At 35.5% G+C, this 19,820-nt stretch overlaps 1 protein-coding gene across 1 annotated transcript in view; it reads left to right on the forward strand.

Moving 5' to 3' along the window:
* The window catches only part of LOC149777415 (ubiquitin-conjugating enzyme E2 G1-like), a 32,047-nt gene extending 19,187 nt beyond the window's left edge, over positions 1–12,860 (forward strand). The window contains exons 5-6 of the mRNA XM_089942034.1: positions 3,467–3,575; positions 12,145–12,860. Coding sequence (XP_089798160.1) covers positions 3,467–3,547 — 81 coding nt within the window. The 3' untranslated portion in view covers positions 3,548–3,575; positions 12,145–12,860. The remainder of the gene's footprint in view (positions 1–3,466; positions 3,576–12,144) is intronic.
* The last annotated feature ends 6,960 nt before the right edge of the window (positions 12,861–19,820 follow it).

Here is a 19,820-nt window from a genome sequence, read left to right on the forward strand (position 1 = left end):
CTAGCCAGATTTAATGTGTGGATGTACATAGCCTCTGCTGAGGCCTTACAATGGCACAGTTTAGTTTACAGAGATTGTGAACAAATAAATAGTGATGACAGTATCAATTCTTGTAACAGCATTGGTTTAAATACAAATGTAAGCATTTCTAAAAATGTTAAATGTGAATCCTCAAAATCTATACCCACTTTTGCTTCACCAGGTTTGATAAAGAAAGAACTTTGCATATCAAGTCTCAATATTAAACACATCTTGCCAAAACATGATATGGTAAAACTGATACAGAGTCGAATATTTCATGTCTTGGGCTTATGTGAAACCTACCTTGGTATTACAGATTTACAGTATAATAAGCTTGGTATAGAGGGAAATGAAATTGAAGAATAAAACAGAAGAGAAACTATTCATGGGGGTTTGGGAATGTATATAAACTGTCTGGTTTCCTATGAACAAAGAAAAGACCATGTGATCTGTCAGCTTGAGAGAATATGGATACAAATCTGTCTTGCCTTATCAAAGTTAATACTGATATTACCGTAGCATGTTATGTCTACTGGCTGCCTGATTCACCTGTCTCATGGATAGAGAAATTTAAAAAAAAAAATAGTGATCTAGAAGTAATTGTGATGGAGGATTTCAACATAGACTATTTAGATTGTAGCAGTGCAAGATGGCTAAGCATGATTGAATCTTGTGGGTTGTCTCAGCTTGTTACCACACCTACAGAAATCAGTGAAACATCAAGTATACTAAATGATAAATGTTTTTGGTAGTAGGTCAGAAAATATTGAAGTATGGGTCTCTTTTTTCCCCAGTAAGTGATCATTATCCAGTTTTGTATTACACAAAAAGTAATTGTGAGGATATATGTGATGTAAAGTATAACATTACCTATATAGATGCTTCAAAAAATTTATTGTTGATAACTTTTTATCTGATTTAAAAATCTCCCTTCTCTTCTGCATAGAAACTTTAGAAGATGCCACTGAAGCACTTGAAACCTAGTTAACTATTATGAACTCTCTTTTAGATCAGCATACTCCTTAAAAAAGAGTGAAACACCATCTGAAACCTGCATGACTTACAACAGAAACCATTGAAGTTAGACAGGATAGAGACTATTGTCATAAAATCAAGGATTGGCAAAGCTACAAATGGCATAACAGATGTTCTGTCATAATTCAGTCTGAAAAAAGAATTTTTTATAAAGCATTGGTTGGGCCTGTATATCTTGAAGACCTTTGACTTAGTTGACCAATAATATTGTTGCATGGAAACTTGAAAAGTACAAATATTCTCACTTCTTGATCTCATATTTCAAATCATACCTAATATGAGAGAAACCAGCAAGATGTTATTGATAACACTAAATCAGAGCTGGTGTACAACAACAAAGGAGATCCACAGGGATATATTTTATGACCTGTATTATTCATATTGTTTATAAATGACTTGCCCCAGTATATACGACATTTAGAATCTTATCTATATGCTGACGATACTGCTTTGCACAAGTCTGATTTGAATATTATTACTCACTTAATAGCATGTTTTTCAATCACCTAAATAACCATTTTTGTGGACACGTTCTTAGGCCCCTCCCAAGCATATATGGTTTGGTTAGCACTTTAGATGTGTTCCCTCATAAAAACCTTTAGATACCCAAAGGTTTAATTATTTTAAGTATTTATTAGTGTGGAGGGATTTTTATTTTTTATTTTTTTTTTATTTCCTCAGATTTCTGTGTTGGTCATTACAGTGTGCCATATGCCATAGTACTTCATTTGGGTTTTCTTTGTTTTTACTTCTTTCCTTTTTTTTTTCCATCTGCAAGGTTGGTTCATGTTTTGTTTGTAGTGACTTCATTTGCTTTCTTCACTGGTGATCGCAGCAGTTATATTTATAGGTGCCTCTCCAGCATTGGTGTTATTTTCATTGGCTGTTATTTAAATATCCCAGTTTGCACTTGTTTCTGTCTTTTCTGTCCTTGTAGTATTTGGTCTGGTTCTCTAACTTCATAGCATAATTCTTCATTTATGATTTGTCCTCCCTCCTCATGTTGGGCTAACATTTCTTCTTGTGGCAATGGATTGTTCGCTTTCCATATTTCCAGCTCACTTTCATTATTGTTTCCTGCTTCCTCTTTTATTACTGCTCCATTGGTCATTTTCTTGTTGATTTCTCCAACCTCACTCTGATCCAGTATATCTACCTTGTTTCTAGGTTGCTCCAACATTTGATTTAAGGCTATTTCTCCCTCTGCTTCTGTTCCCTTCTGCATTTTGTTTTGTTTTTTCGTTTGCTTCGCCTTCCATTTTCTTTATTTTCCCATTCATGTTTTTGTTTGCTATATGGGGTGACATTTTCTTCTTTCTTTTGGGGTGGCGATTTCGATATTATCTCCTCCCTTGGGTTGGATTATGTTTCTACTCCAGCTCCTGCTTCTGCTTCTCTTTGTTTCTGTGTTTTATTATCTGTTGCTACTACTTTTGGGAAAAAAGTTATTTAGTGTAGCCTTATACACTTTCTGTGTTTGCACATTTGGCATGAGCTGTGCATGATTTTGTGCATGATTTGTACTTCCTCCTTTGTTATTCTTCCTTTCATTCATCCCTCATTTTCCAGTCTTAGTGTTTTCTATCATGGCCTTTGTAACCACAATTTCTGCATTTTCTGTCAGATATGCATCCACTATACCATGATCCAACTAGGAAGCAGTGCAGATAGAACGCTGCTTTCAGTTCCTTACCCAAATCCCTCTCTACCTCTAAAATCCTACTTCCTGCTGTTATTGTTGAGCACTCTCGTAACATTGCCATCATTGAATATTTGATCTTCACCTTGAACTTTGTTTCAGATTTTGCAGTTGTTGCTTCAAGGGGTATTTCCAGTGGTATTCCTGGTATATGGACTTAAGCCATTTCCGCCATAATCTGTTGTCTGAATGGCAACAGATTAGTAACTACTTCATTTTCCCTTTATATATATACTGGCCCTTCTTCTAGCAGTTCATATTCTCCTTTAGGGTGGATAATGTATACTCCTTTCCTTGTAAAACTAGTACCTGCTATTATCTGACAAAATACTCTTTTCTCTCTAACTATATTTAATACTTGTGCCATTGTTGGTCTTTCCCTTTCATTTAAGAAGCAGACAAAATCAAGAAATGTAAGATTTGCAGGTCAAAGTTGATCATTTGTTAAGGGAACTGAAAGTGATTCCAATGAAAAGATCATATATTTTGAGCATAACAAACAAACAAACTCAACTAAAGAAAAAGAAATTCTGTTGGAATTTTTTCAGGATTCTGTTGAGTTTGATGTGTTATTTAGTGGGCATAGTTATAAAACTTAAATGGAACTGTTCTTTCAAAAACTTCTGTACAGAATCAATCTTTAACTTTAAAATATTATAAATTTCAAGCATATTTTCTGTTTCTTGGTAATGTGATAATATTTTGTTGCAGAAAATATGGAGAGAAAACCCTGAGGAATTCAAGAAAAGAGTAGCAAAATGTGTGAGGAAGAGTCAAGATGCATTTGAATGATATAACTGTACATAGTTGTATATAAAAGGTAAGAACAGTTTCTGTGTAAAATTTGTCTACATTCCAGGTATGTTGTCATGATACCATTGTAACAAAGATGAAGAGAATGTGACAGCTTAGAGAAAAATGTGATTGGAAAGTTGTGTTACACCCAATAAGGGACATGTTCTGTTAAAAGCATAAAAAAAACATGGGAACTGTCAAATATTTCATTTGAACTAACTTTATTTAGAAAGAATTAAAATAATATTAGCATGGTCTTTTAAGAATAGACAGGTTGGTAAACATTAGGTTTAAGGAAATTACCTTAATTTGTGATGCTCTCATTGTCCTCCCCAGCTCATTTGTCTGTGGAATATAATTCGAACAGAATGTATTAATACTGTGAAAGCTTCATCATTAATATGAAAAAGTACAGAAATAGTTCCAGTAGGAAGGGCATGGAATATTCCCACTGCCCGAGCCAGTCATTAATAAGAATACTGCATAATGGTTTCAGGGCTTAATTGGACCCATTATATTTACAAAAAGTGATATGTTACTATGTTGACATATAAAAAATCAATAAACTGCAAACTTTGAAAAGTGTACCAACTATATCATAAATGTTTTAAAATCTGCACTTTTGACATCAGCAATTACACCCTTCAGTCTAGCATTTGTAATGATCTCTTTTTGTCTCCATTAACAAATGTTTATTGCTATTATCTTTTCAGAAGTAGTTAATATCTCTGATTCTTTGAATAAACACAAATGGAAAATATATACACATCTTTAACTCATTCTGATGCCCTTTATCATTGGATGGTTCTTTATGTAATGCATTACTGTATCACTATGGACCCCATAACAAAATTATAAAAAGAAATATCTTTAAAAATTAATTATAATAATAATAAATTTGGAATTGCAAACATCCATTAAATGAAAACTTTATGTTGTTGTTGTTGTAGGGTTAATGCCATTTTTCAGCATGCAATAGGCTATACATGGTGGCCAATATTTATGGTGGAGGAAGAACCCGGGAAAACCCTGGAAAGAACCACCGACCCACGAGAAGCTACTGGCAAGCTTTCTCACATACCCACATTAGCCGAATCCAAGACTCGATCCCATGCAAAAAACTTTATGTGAAAATCATTATGCATAGTATGAGTTGAATAGGAGTCATTTAATTGTGCCCCAAAGTTTGATGCATATACAGTGTGACCCCACAATAACATGGTCATTGGGGACCATAGAACCTGACTTTGTTATAGACCAAACTCTATTATAAACAGCCAAGTCAGTTAGCTGAAGAAAATGATACATGTACCAAACAAATAGTGGGGAAGGGGTAATAAAAGTGGGCACAAAAATGTATGCTTTTGATGAAATGAAGACAAACTAGTCTCAAATATACTTGTATGTTGACAACTTAAATATGTGAGGTACAATTCATAATCCGTTAAGTATTGTACATGCATATGAAAATTCCATGAATTTGAGTATAGGTTATGTGTTAATTCATTTATCAGTCACATCCAGTTAGAAAACACAAATAACACACATAAGAATGATATTCCTCATTTGATCTGTATCCAGTTGACACTTAAAAATTCACTATGATATTGTCGCCAGTAGCACATAGCTATAGTTGTTTACAATCTACATGTGCTTTAATTGTCTTCAGAAGATTGGAAATTTAACTTTCATTTGTGCCTTGTTTGGTAGAGATTGTAAAGAAACTTTTTTCCTGCAAAAGGGAAACTTTCACAGCACAATAGATATGTTCCAGTCAGTTTGGAAAATGCAACAATCCATCAGATTCCATTACTTTTATTTAAATTTGGTGCTTACTTCCTTTGATGAAAGGTTCAGTATTTTTATTGAAGATTGTAGTCGGCTTTCTTTGATGAAGGGTGCTTATGTTGTTGAAGCTACTGTTAAATGACATCTTTGGAGGACCAAATAAACACCCATTTCTTTTTGTGGCAGCAACATCAAATAATTGTAGAACATTGACTGAGACATTTTCTTATTTTAGTATTTATACAGAACAATCGGTGCTTAAAAGGTAATCATTTGCCTTTGAAGTTTCAGCAAAACTATTTTTCTGGATACATTTTTAAAAAAAAAAGAAAATTAACCATCATTTCTTGATTGCAGCAGTTACTGTTTCTGCCTTCAAAGGTTGATCCTTTTGTAACTAGGCCTAGTGTGGGAGTGTATCACAGCATAAAGTACTCAGGCCATATATCAGCATAAGCAGATTATGATATAAGAACACGCTGTTAAGATGGTTTGTCGATATGAACAAAAGATTTATGTAACAAAGGATAGGTTTCAGTCCTCTTTTTATCAAGTTGGCAGCTTCCTTTCATGGTGTCTCTGAATTTCTCCACTCCAAACACAAGATTCATGCTTAATCGGCCAACAATGTCGCAAAAAAAATTGCCAAATGTTATAGTATGTCTCCAATAAGGAAAAAACATTCAATTTGCGACAGTTGCAATGTCCAGCACAATCCCTGAATAAACTTATTTGACGTTATTTTTCATACTTTCAAGAAGAAAAATATTATTCTATGTACAAGAAAAATACATATATATTAAATTTCAACACCTTTCCACAATCATGTTTTATTAGAATTCGTATATATCTCTTCCCCAAAATGATATAACATTTTGCATATTATTTTTCGCACTTTTATATGAACTCTTGGGAGCCATGCTACAATTGTGCTATTTCTGAATTTGTGTTATAACTTAGCACTCTATAGCAGGGTCGCACTTTACTGGATTCAGATTGTCTATCACATCACTGATTTCACTTTTATTTACTAAAGATTGACAGAGCCGTATGAAATGTCTTCATTAAACTTGCTATGCTTTTGTATCATTACCAGACATGGTGTCCTATAACAAATGAAGTCTGTCTAGTATCTTAAGAGTTATTCTAAACATTATGTGTAATGTGTCATTCCAATTTTTGTTATTTCTTTTTTTGAATATGTTCCCTGATCACCAGAGTATCAGGAATATGAGCCTGCTGCCTCCTGAATCCAACCATATTAAAAGACACAAATTTGTCTCTTCTGTCCGAATCACATAGATGAAGGGCAATAACTCTTGACATTACCTCCCATTGCCATTGCTAGTTGTCCTTGGTTTTAAGCTTCACTTCCATACAACAACATAGTACAGCCTACAGGAAACCTCCCATCGCACCTAAGTCAAAGTTGTCTTAAATTTGAACCATCCATATATGATTTTGGATTTATTTTGATTAATATTCATTCATACATAGGTGGTGTGTTGTTATGTTTTGAAGTTTGCTAATATTGTGTGAATTTTGTCACATTCTCAAACTTGGTTATAGTACAACACTGTCATTGGTGTATGCTGGCATTCAAGTTTTTGTACTTGCTGCCTTTGGTTTGCTTCTTCTGTTAAGAACAGGTGTTATTTAGCAAATTATTAAAATGCTCATGCTAATTTATCTATTGTTTCTATTATTTTATCTACTAAATACAACAAATGCAAGACACATAGTAGTTGTATCTTGATTGTACCAAATGTATATTTTCCCCTTGCATTGTGTATAATTCGTTGTCCAAGGATAACTGGTCTGCAGTACTTCAAAAATCAACAAAAGGAAAAGAGAAAAGGGGAAAATCACACAAGACCAGTGCTAATATTTTAAATATTCATCTGAATATAGAATCCGTTACAAGTCTTGTGGAGGATGCTGCTGTGGTCCCTCCCCCACCTAAAATTGGATGGATTCAGCTTTCTTCCATAGTAACTTCAACAGATTTGGAGAAGTCAAATATAGACATTTTGGCATCATGGATAGATATGGCCTTTGAACAAAATGGGCATTAACTGGTGCAGGAGATAGGAATACAGTTTCTTAACTTTTTCCTTCTTTAGTTTTCACAAATATTTTGCATACAAATGAGGATAGTTCCAGCATTTTTTTTACTGGCCGTGGATATTATATTTATGATATTACATTGTCATTGCCATATGAAATGGTTAATCCCAAAAATGGAAGCAGACCCTGAACAAGAGATTGGGCACAGTGTGTGAAGATACTCCAGAGCAACAACCCTACTCCAATCCAACCATTGAGAAGATAGAGTTTAGTTTTATGGCTGCCATCTTGGACATATACTGTGTGTTGTCATCTTTGGAATGCCCTCCATCCTGCACCACCACACATGATTATAAAGTCAATGCATCTGTTGACATTTATGATGAGGAAGAGTCTTCATCGTTCTGGCTGCTTCCACAGTCAAAAGAAATATAAGAGATTAAGGATGTGCTCTCTGGATATATATGTGACCTGGGAGGGTTGCTAAGGCTTTATTTTCTGAGAGCTGAGTACTAGCGATGTTTTCATTGTGCTGGTACAAGACACATTCTACTGCTTACCATACTGAACTCCTGACATTAGATCAAAATTTAACATGTCTGCCCCAATTTTTTTATAAAGCGAATAAGAATGTGTTTCTTGCCACCTCAGAATTGGTTCAAAACATTGTCACCACATCTTCAGTGTTGAATTTTCCACATTGACGATTTTCTGACTGACCAATAAATTGGCCAACCAACACGCCTGGGAGTTAATGGCCAGAAATGGTTGGGTTAAAAAAGCATCTCACCATTGAATGGTGAATGCATTGGCTGCCTCTGCTAATCTTAACTTGATACATTATTGTTATGAGTCTATGCTCCTAAAATAAGTAACAGAAAAGAGTGAAAGACAACAAGCTTTGTAAAATTTAACAAATTTATTTCCCTTGAATACAAAGTGAAAATGAGAAAAAAGAACTTACGATATTGTAAATTACATCCCAGAATAATCCAGGATTTAAAAACACAAGTCCTAGTAATTTAAAGTTCTGAATAAAATTCAGTTCAAGTCCTGAAGAGATCCAAAACTGAAGGCAATGATGTGTTTGTTATAGCCTATGGAGTGCTGATGTATCAGCAGTCTCTTGTCGAATCACAAAAATATTATTCCAGGTTTGAATTCAGTATAAATTCCAGTGAATATCTTTATCCAAGAATTTTATCAGAGCATTTTTGTATTCCAGAGAAAATAATCGCTTGAAATCAAATATTTGAAGAAAACAAAATTCAGCCCAAACTGGTCACAACATAATATAACTTGAAGGCGCTAGATGTTAAAGCACGACTGGTAAAATCCTCACAGTCACAAGATTATAAAGATCATTACTTGACCACAGGTCACAATTAGCATTTTCTATAAAAAAAAACATTCCCTAATGGAAAATAACCTTCTAGAATGATTTAATGAGCCTTGTTTACTTACAACACATAAACCTGTAAAATATACTTAGGAATCTCAAAAAACCTGACCCAAATCAACATATTTACTCATTCTTGTTCACCTGAATAATAATACTGATATTAAGCTCATACACGTAGAGAATAATTTAGCTGTGTATTAGTTGTTCACATAAATGAAATAATACAAAAAAGTCAACAGGTCAAGCAGAAATGAATTCAATTTTGGACAGGATCAAGTCCAGCATACAATGTTACATTACAATAGCATGTAATGAGATAAAGTGATTTTCTTTTAGAAAAACAACTAAATTAAATATGCATAACATTATGCTTGTTTGCATGCCATGTTGCTAAAAACACATCACACTCTGGTTTTAAGGATGACTCCATTTGGTTCACCATTGCTGTTTGGGGTCAAAACTGAAGGCAACTCAAGAACTACCCTTCCAGCTTGCTGCTCCACCCATATTGTCTAAAAACTAGCCGTCCCTGTCACAACAGAGGGATGATAGGCGAGCCAGGCAAAAGGCATTATTTACATACCTACTGCAATTCCAATCTCAGCATCATGCCAGCAATAATTTTACTAGTGTATGTTTGTACCCTTACAGGGGAGGTTAGAAACCAAGTTTCTCCACCAGTAATCCTCCTGCCACTGACTTAGCACCCCCAATGCCCACAGACAGTTTGCAGGTTGGCAGCAGACCGCTCCAGTGGCCTAGTGGTTTGAGCGTCCGCCTCGGCTGTGGGAGGTCGTTGGTTCAATCCTCGGCCGAGTCATACCAAAGACTTACAAAAATGGTACTAACAGCTGCCTCGCTTGGCACTCAGCATTACGAGGTTAATGTTAAGACTGGTCAGCCTGGTTTCAGGATAATGTGACTGGGTGGGACATTATGTTACATGTCTGCAACATGATGGCCCAGTGCTAGGCATCACTATAAACTGCCACACTGAAGACATCGTAGCGATATGACTGAACAATTGTTAAAGCTACGTTAAAAATCCAAATCACACACACACACACACACACACCGGTTGGCAGCAATCTTCTGCAATTCCAATCTCATTGTATCTGCCTATTTCCACAAAACGAATGGGTGATCCTGATCATTTCAAAGGGTCTTTGGATTTTGTGTATACAATCCCTCCTGTTCCTCCTTCATTCTGATGATGTGTTGTCAGATCATGAGAAGGGTGATATTTTTTCAGTTTGAGATGGCCACAAATCGACATACAGGTAGTGGAGATTGTACAAAATCAATATCTGTGGTTCTGTTCACGTATATTCCTATGAAATCGATCATAGACCTTAGTTGCCTCATGAAATTCACTCTCCCACCAGTGTTCAGGTTGGAAACAGTAAGATCTATATCAATCTCCATCCAGAGGGACAAATATGCCATCAGTCTTGTTCTCACAGATGCCTAGTTTCATGTCCCTGTTGAGTCTTGCATAATCAAAGTTTCTTTGGTTTCCATATTATGGCAAAGTTACCAACTTCAAGTCCTTCCATTTTGTTTAAATATCAGCCTTTAGGTCTTTACCAAAACTTTGGATTACTTTGTCACCCTGTTCTAATTGACTTTCTTTATGATATATGAATGACCTCTTCCAAAAATTATTCTCCTCAAGAGCAGAAATGATCTCCTATACCTTTTAAGTTGAGAAAAATCTAGCCTTCATCCATCTCAGTGTTTTGTCCACCAGGGTATAGAGTTTATAACAGTTATCAATTTGCATAATAACTCTTATGTCCATGTTATATGGATCATCAAACTTGTTGAGTCTATTTCCAAAGGACATGGATTTTAGAGAGAGAGTTCTTTCAGCTCCTTTGGTTATTCAGTTTGACAGTGGACATGATCCCACTGGACCGCCTTTATATTTATCCATTATAAATTACTTTGCTGGCTCGATGGTGCCCCTTTTCTAATCAACTTGACCAAAAGGTCAATATAACAAAATTAGGTACAATCATTATTGTGTCGGTGGCACAACCACAGTTGGCTCGCAACCAGAATTCCTCTGGAGTGACAGTGTGTAAAGATGCCAGTACTTACAGTAAAGGAACCCACTAGTTAACAGACTAAAGTATAGTAAGCAGCAAATGGGGACCAGTTATCAAATAACAGAATCATCTTCTCTTCCAGTCCCTTACTACTCCTTAATAATGCCATACTTGTGAATTACTGGAAAAGCCAGTTTTCAAATGTTGTGGTTGTCATCCATTGCACTATAATCATACAAAAACAGCTATCTTTTCATGTTTATATGATGAAAACAGCATGGTGATTTACCTTCAATAGCAAGGGGAGGGCACTGTTTGTGGTTTCCTGTCTTGTTTTGCACACCAGTATTCTTATTTTTTCTTTTTGTAAATCAATTTTTCTTCAGCTGATCAGATCACATGGCTAGGGTTTTCTCTGGCAAGAGTTTATAACAGCCCAATTTGTCGCATTTGCTGAGCTGATCTTTGCAATATCGTCCGTCTTAGATAATTTACCTCAGTTTCTGTGGATAAACCTCTGCAGCAGCAGTTAGCTGACCAACTTTTTCCACGTTTTATAACAGCATATTATGTGATGAAATTGGAAAGGATATAGTTTACCAATGCTGGCGTTTAATCCCAAATCTTACTCATTTAAATCTCTTTCAATATTGAAAATAATATTGATTAAATTAATTATAAAAATTTTCGTATCTTAACTTCATGCATGACCACAGCCTATTTCTGGACCATAAATATTTTTGTTCAGTGTAAAACTGAAATTTGGGACTGAAAATTTGTTTTGATTTCAGAGTAGAGAGGTTTTGTTTACTGTCAGAAAAATTAAATTAATGAACAGTTCAAAACCAAACAAAAAAATTTCACTTTAATTTAAATTAAGGTAATGAAAACAGATTTGTGTTTGCTATAAAAATGAAGTTCGGTTATTTTATTCCAACATGAAATATTATAAAACTCTGCATAAGGTAAATCACTGCCAACAAGAAGAGGTGTTAAAATTATACACAAAACATCAATCAAGGTATTCATTAAGTCACATCCACAAGTTCCTTTGTTAACTTGTTTGTTGTAAATCCATAGTATTCAGAGTGTTCGATGGCACTTATGAGATGGTATCTATCGTGTATCTATGATCCCTGATTTCAAACTTTCTAAAGTATCCATCATGAATATCCTTTAATCACACATAAATCTAGCAAACATGGAATTTTAGTAACAGTTTGTTTGCTTGCTAAATTAGTTAAATTCTATTCAGTCTTGTATAATTTCTTTTCTTATTTTTACAGATTAAATATCATCAGGGAAAATTGGGCAATATAGCATTACATAAACTACCTATCTGTGCCTCTTGACAACTTTCATGCTATGCCACAAAGATAAAATTAGGAATTGTGCAGCAGCTTTTTCAGCAAAACAGTTGACTCAGCGAATTCACCCACCACCACACGTACAACAGATGATGACTTCTGCATGACCATATTATTCATATATATCAAACTTTACTTTCTCATTATGCCATTTGTATTATACATTCATAATTAGATTTCATCATTGTTAGTAAACACATTTCCTTTTTGTCTTTGTTAAATGTTCATTATACATCTATAAATTTAAGGATGGGTCTTCAAGCTGTTAGAGCATGATGTTTTGACTCTTTGAGTTTATTCAGGTAGTAAAGAAGGTTTATAATGATAAGAAACATCAGAATGAATTCTTGTGCCATTTTCTCCTTTTCGTTCTTAACGAACAGAAAAATTTTCTATCCATTTTTCAATAAGACGAAATAGATGTTTAAAGACATCCACCTTAATGGCACTTTGAGTTATAACCCTTTTGTGCTATTTATTTGGTTTTAAGTTGAATTACTATCAAATATTTATAAAATTTGTAATTTAAACAACAGAATATTCACAAACTGGTTTATCTTTTTGTATCTTGTGTGAGGAGTTTTGTTTCAATCTTAGCAGAAAAATTACTTTGTGAAATAAACTTGAAAACTTAATGATGTTTGCACTTTGTCTTTAATTATTAAATCACCTGGCCATACTGCGAAGTGAACTTATGGTATGGTCTGCATTGCTCATGCATCATCTTGATTCTATCAACGTTTGCTATTTTTAAGTACTCCTGTAAAAACATTGGATAGATTTCAACTGGAATTGGCAAGGAACTTCATGATCTTTAAAGTAGAAATGATTCAAATTCACCATCAAATACACTTACCATGCTAACACATAAAAATAATTTAGAAACATTTTAAATGTGAAATGAAAACCATAAAAAAGTTCAGAATGTCACATCCATCAGTAGAGAATGGTGCGTTCATACAGTAGAAATTGCAGAAGTGAGGTGGTATTGTTCCACTCAAATGTAGGCAATTCACCTGACCAATGCATATCTTAAGAAAGGTGAACCTTGACTAGAGTGTGTATCTTGCCAGTGTTTTCTGACATTTGAATATATTCTTGTCTGTTGTATCAAGTGAGACAAGTTTTTTCAAAATGTACCATCAAAGAATATCTTCCCAAAGTGCAATTTTTACCATGACAGTTTTACAGTTTAAATCAGCACTATATATTTAGGTGATAGCTCATGTTAGTCCACCTGCAAGTCCAGTTGAACTTATGATACGGCCCTGTGTCTGGCATGTGTAGTTGAACTTATGGCCCTGTGTATGAAATGCATAGTTAATCACCTGTATGTCAGGCCATTTGAATTTATAATTTGTCCCTGTTTCTGGCATTAGTTCACCACCTGTCTGTAAGACAAGTTGAACTTGGGGTACAGGCCTGTGCCTGGCATGCTTAGTTCATCATCTTTCTCTAAGTCCAGTTGAAATTGTGATATGACCCTGTGTATGGCATGCATAATTCACAAACTGTCTATAAGGGCAATTGAACTTGTGGTATGGCCCAGTGTCAGACGTGTAATTCACCACCTGTTTGTACGGCCAATTGAACTTGAGGTATGGCTGTTTGTCTGGCATGTATAGTTTGTCATCTGTCTGTTAGGCCAACTGAACTTGTGATGTGGCCCTGTTTGTTAACACATTAAGCCCTAGTGACAACTTAACGGGGCAGGAGGTAGTAGCCTACTGCCGAGCTCTGTAGTGTCATGGTCATGCATGATACACTTAAGTGGGTGGTATTATAGAAAGGTAGACAGATGTAGCTCTACAGTGATACCAGATAATCTGGAATATCTAGTTGCACTACAAAATACAGATTTTAAAAAAACTCATTTTTTGGACCCGACTTTTTTCTATCCAAAATTCGCCCGTGGTCGGAATCCGATTTTGTGTCCGGATTTTAGACATTTTGGTCTCTGATCTAAGGCAAACTGTTATGAACTGCAAACAGACAGATGAGCCTTTGCAAAAAGTAGGATAAGATGGGCATTTGGAATAAAGAGTGGTCTCAGTACAAAATAATGGCTCCGTTTAGCACACAAAAAAAAAAAAAAACCTCCAACTTTTACCCTTTTGCTCATGTGCGAGTCAAATAGCCAAAGAAAAACAATGTTTCTAATACAACTAGGCAGTTTGTTATTGAAAGATGACCAGGGATTTGGTGTTTTCGAGTCTATTTAGTAATAGCTTTCAAAATGTGTTTCCTATTTGATTTTCAGGCAAAAATTACATAAAGCTCAAGGGGTTAATATGTTAATTCCGACTTCTCCTATACTACTTGGATGATTGCCATAAAACTTTATACACACACATTCATCCCAAGATCTAGCCAGTCTTAAATGAAAATTTAGCTGCTCAGACCTTCAATACAACCGCCACCACAGCCATCTTGCAATTCTTGTCCTAAATGGATGAACATATCAACATGGCATTGTCAGTAAAAGACTTACTATGATGTCAAGTTCACTCTACATGAAAATTTTATCATGCTGATAACCAGGATGGTCACCATGGCAGCTATCTTGAATATCTTGTTGCATCTCCGGAATGAAAATCATTGATATGGGGTTTTCACCAGAAGACTTTTTGTGATACCTTGTTTGCTTCTAAATGAAAATGTGATTCCATCAGATTCCATTGCTTTTATTTAAGTTTGGTACTGACTTCCTTTGAAGAAAAGTTTTTTGTTTTTATTGTAGAGTGTAGTCGGCTTTCTTTGATGAAGGGTGCATGCGTTATTAAGGTCACCGCTTAAGTACAGCTTTAGAGAACCAAACAAATGCCAATTTCTTAATTTGGCGGCAACATCAAATAATTGTATTGCATTATTGAGACTGATGTTTTCCATATGCTGAGTACGTTTTCATAACAATCGGTGCTTCAAAGGTAATCTGTTTCCTTTGAAATTTCAGCAAACATTTAATCTGGGTACATTTTTAAAAAGGAATTGGCCGTTGTTTGGTCTATTCTAGTTACTGGATGTTGAATAAACCAATAAGTAAGATGCGTGTGTTTTTTTGGGTTTTTTTACATTTGTGGTAGCAGCGTGATGCTGCCTTCCACGTATGCGTCAGACATTTAACAAAGGGTCAACGGACGATAGAGACGCAGGAGTTCTGGTCTAATGGCGGATTATTACAGAAAATGTGAGTGTTCTAAAGGATTTAATTCTGAGTGAAAAGAAAGGAATTTTACTTACCATCCACATACAAATGTCAGTCTATAAATATATTAATTACTAGCGAGTGGCCGAAAATCCGACGAAAGATAGATTACGAGATAATGCCTCGTTTGGTTGATATCCGTTACCAGAAATGTCAACAACAAAAACGCGGATATCTCACAACATAGTGTACTCATGCTATATGTCAAGATAAGCGAATTGTGATATAACACTGCACTGTTTAGATGGTTTGTCAATAGGGACAAAGAATTTGTTTATGTAGAAGAAGAAAAAACTTTCAGTGCATTTTATATCCAGTTTGCGGCTTCCTTTCATAGGGCATCTGAATTTCTCCACTCCAAACCAATGGTTGTATATACAATGTGTTTAAACAGCCAACAATTTCGTCAATTAAAAAAAATCTCCAGATGATGTATTTTGCTGCCAATAAGGAAAAAAAATCCAAGTTTGCGACATTGGCAAAGCCTTACGAAATCCCAGAATGTTCTCTTTTGGCACTGCGAAAGAACTGGAGAATTAACAGTGTTATGTATATTTGATTTAATTTATATTTGATTTTATTTAATAGTTTGTTTTAATTTTTTTATATTCCAGTACATACTATTATAATGTAATTTTATTTACTGGAATTCGACATTTTCCAGAAATTAGTTTGACCTGACTGTTTTTTCGCAAACAACTAATATCAGAATTTTGTATCTTAATGCTGATCTTGTTCCTGACCTTGACTCAGAATTAGTAAGAGTTGAAGTAAAAAGCTTTTTTTTATTCATGTTTTGGTGTGGAATTTATAAAGTGAAATCGAGGCTGTACTTGGAGCTTGTATTGTTAGGCGGCGCTCTACAGTTTCGTATTTTGCATAGGGTTTTAAAGAAAAAGAATTTCCCCGGCTTTCCTCACTGGTTATACTGGCTATTTAAAAAAGAACTTGTATATCTTAGATATAATTCAAAGAACCTTTAATTCCCTTTATGTTGGTGTATAATTGATGGGTGTACTATGGGTTATAGCGTATACAGCTTGGCCTTACTTCAGATGTGCACCTTTCAAAAAAGTGCTAGCTCTACTTGGTCATTTTCACTTCCTGAATTTCAGAGGTAAATTCTATATAAAAAAAAGAGCAGATAACTTTTTTTACGTTTTATTTATTTGGTAATTCATTCATTGCACTTTCAGAAGCTGGTATTGTCTAGTCTGGCAAAATTCATTTTCCCTATTTTAATAACTGCTATGTATAGTGTACTTTAGACTAATTCAGACTGAGTTTTTAACACAAGGGAGCAGTCATTTTAGTTAGCAGTGTGCTTAAATCATGTAAAATTTCCAAAAATACAATATCCAAAGAAATATCATTCACATTACATTAATGTAGCATAGAGGTATGCCAACATTCTCTCCATTGTGCATGTTTTAAATGCGAACTACTTCACCTTACATACGTCACTCTCTCAAAAGTACATACTAACAGGTGAGCGCCCCCTTTTTTTTATTCATTTTTGGTGTGGAATTTATAAAGTGAAATCGAGGCTGTACTGGGAGTATGTATTGTTAATCATGTAAAGCTTCCATCTTGTTCTAGAAAGTGATCACGTGACCCTCATAGGGGAATCTGTTTTGCATCATAAATTAGTGTATAACCTTTTTCTGTAGAGAATTTAATCAGAAAGGCTTTTAAACATTTAGATGTCAATGTGTCTGTTTTATTGTGACCAGTTTGAGTTGAAATTCTATTTTATGGAATTATTAGTTCTTTTCCCTAGGAATATTGAAGTGCTCACACAGAATTCTTGGATAAAGATATTTATTGAAATTTGTATTCGGAATTCAAACACCGGAATATTATTTTATGTGGTTCAACAAAGAATTGTTGACACTTCAGTGCTATACCGACTTCAGAATACGTCAACGCCTTCCATTTCGGATTTCGTCGGGACTCGAACTTAGATTCATTAGAACATTTTATTACTTTGACTTCTTTTTTTAATTCTTGGATTATTTTCGGATTTGATTCTTAAAACCGTAAGTTCTTTTTCCCATTCTTTACTTTGTTTTTCTTGGGAAATAAATTATTTTGTAAATTTTACAAAGCTTGTTGTCTTCGATTTTTCTTGTTACTGTTTATGATAGTCTAAAACGTAGCAACAGTATCAGCTCTACATACATCAGTGGGGCAGTCCTCATCAATATTGACCGAGTCCTGAACATCGTCCAGTGATTTCAAATGTCCTCCTAGCGCAGTTTCAACCTCTCTAACATCCATCGTTGTGAATTCCCTCAAAATTGCGACCATTTCTTATTGCTCTTTTTGTATAGCTCTCTTGTATCCTTTTCCCAACATCTCTCTATTCACCTGTGAATCACACTGTCCTATGGTTCATTTTAACTTCTTCAATACATTGGTTAATACAATTTTCCTTTTTTAGCACAGATTTTATAAATTCTCGGAACAAGTTCAATTTAAATGTAGCAATAATCTGTTGATCATAAAGCTGTATTTTAGAGGTCGTATTTATGTGGCAAAAGAACAACTTTAATTTGCCCGCGTAAGTTCAGTTCTCGGTCTCGGACAATTGTGGGTACGTCAGAAAGTTTGCCAGTAGCTTCCCATGGATCTGATGTTCTTACCAAGGGTTTACCGGGTTCTTCCTCCACCTATTTTGCGCCGAGAAATTGCGTTAAACCCCAAAACAACAGCAACTACTTTACTTCTTAATAATGCCTCACGTGTGGTATTAAGTCCTTGAAAAGCCGATTTTCAGATATTACAGTTGTGATCCGTGCGTTTTTGCGATAATCATACAAAAAAGGCAGTGTTTTCATGTTTGTGTGATGAAAGCAACATGGTGATTTAAATCTTCCAATAGCAAGGGGAGGGCACTGTTTGCGGTTTCCTGTCTTGTTAGTAGTGAATGGGGACACCATAGGGACAATGGGACTTATCATTAAAAACACCCCTGGGACGATATAGGGACTATGTAAATTTAACATGGGGAAAAATCGTGGGACGATATAGGGACAAGGGGAATTAACATGGGGAATAAATCGTGGGACGATATAGGGACAAGGGAAATTTAACATGGGAGAAAAAAAGCAATTCTGGGGACAAGGGGAATTGAACATGGGAATAGAGTTTGGGCTTGTCTAGGGACAAGGGGAATTTAACATGGGAAAAAAAACTACTTTAGGGACAAGGGGAATTTAACATGGGATTTTTTTATTTAAAAAATGACATAAAAAAGGGTAGGCAATTGAAAGTCAATCTCTTTTCGAGACCTATGAGTGGCCCTGAAAAGGGCCTTTGGGTTTATGTTAATATGCCCTTAACATAAAGGGCATCTGCGGCATCTTCTTGTCCTCAAGCTGCGTCTTAGTGTAGCGCCATAAATCAGAGTCCTCTTGAGGCATCCTTGTTTTTCCACATAGACTCTTCGTATCCACAGACTGGTGTCTGACTTGTGGACAACTGTCCACTTGGATCGGACATACATTAGCATGTCCGTCCTAAACATCACTGAAGACACAAGGGTGGATGATTCGACTGTGGTCCACATCTTGAGGCGCCGAGAACAGGTGAATCAATGCAGTGAGCTGCGCTTATTTATAGGTAGAGGAAGGATTGAAACGGATTGAGTTCATTGACCAATCCAAACACGCGTTACAAAATTCAGTCAGTCCGCATCCAATCCGAAGAGAACAGTCTGTGACGTCACGTGGTCTATATAGATTCGCTAGCGCCTGTGCGGTGTCAATCCATGCAACAGTGATTCAACATGACGGAAACTCAGAAAAAAATTCATTGGGGTGCACCAGCAGTGGAGAACCCGGACTCAGAAACTCAGAAAACGATCCATTGGGGTGCACCAGCAGTGGAGACCACCCAAGGGAACCCGGACTTACTTTCAGAAGAGGTACATTGGAATTTTGTGGATTTTCTTACCTCGCAAGAATTTGTTCAGGAACCTTCGTCACCTTCATTACCACACGTGGAGAATTTTAGACAGAAACAGAAAGAAGAATTGGAGAAATTTATATCACGACAAAAGGAAGCGGAACAAGCTTTTCTTTTACAGCAACAACAGCAAGAAGAGGTAAGAAGAAAACAACAACAACAAGAAGCAGCAGCAAAGAAACAAGAGGGTGAAAATCAAACAGTCACGGTACTGTTAGACATTTTAGCGGAGTTAAGAAGTCTGAAACAAATGTATCAGACTTCTTTATCACGACCGAAGAGAATACGACCTTCCCGAGCTAAACACGCCAACCCTGTGACCAAGCCTACCGTACCACCCTTAGTGATTTCAACCCAATCATCATCATCAGAAGTAGGCCTCGGCCGTGGCAAAGGCTTAAGGCAGTTAAAGTTGGTTGCT

Source organism: Sinohyriopsis cumingii, chromosome 18, assembly GCF_028554795.1.
Source record: "Sinohyriopsis cumingii isolate HCF-2022 chromosome 18, ASM2855479v2, whole genome shotgun sequence".
In the NCBI taxonomy this organism is placed as follows: Eukaryota; Metazoa; Mollusca; class Bivalvia; order Unionida; family Unionidae; genus Sinohyriopsis; species Sinohyriopsis cumingii.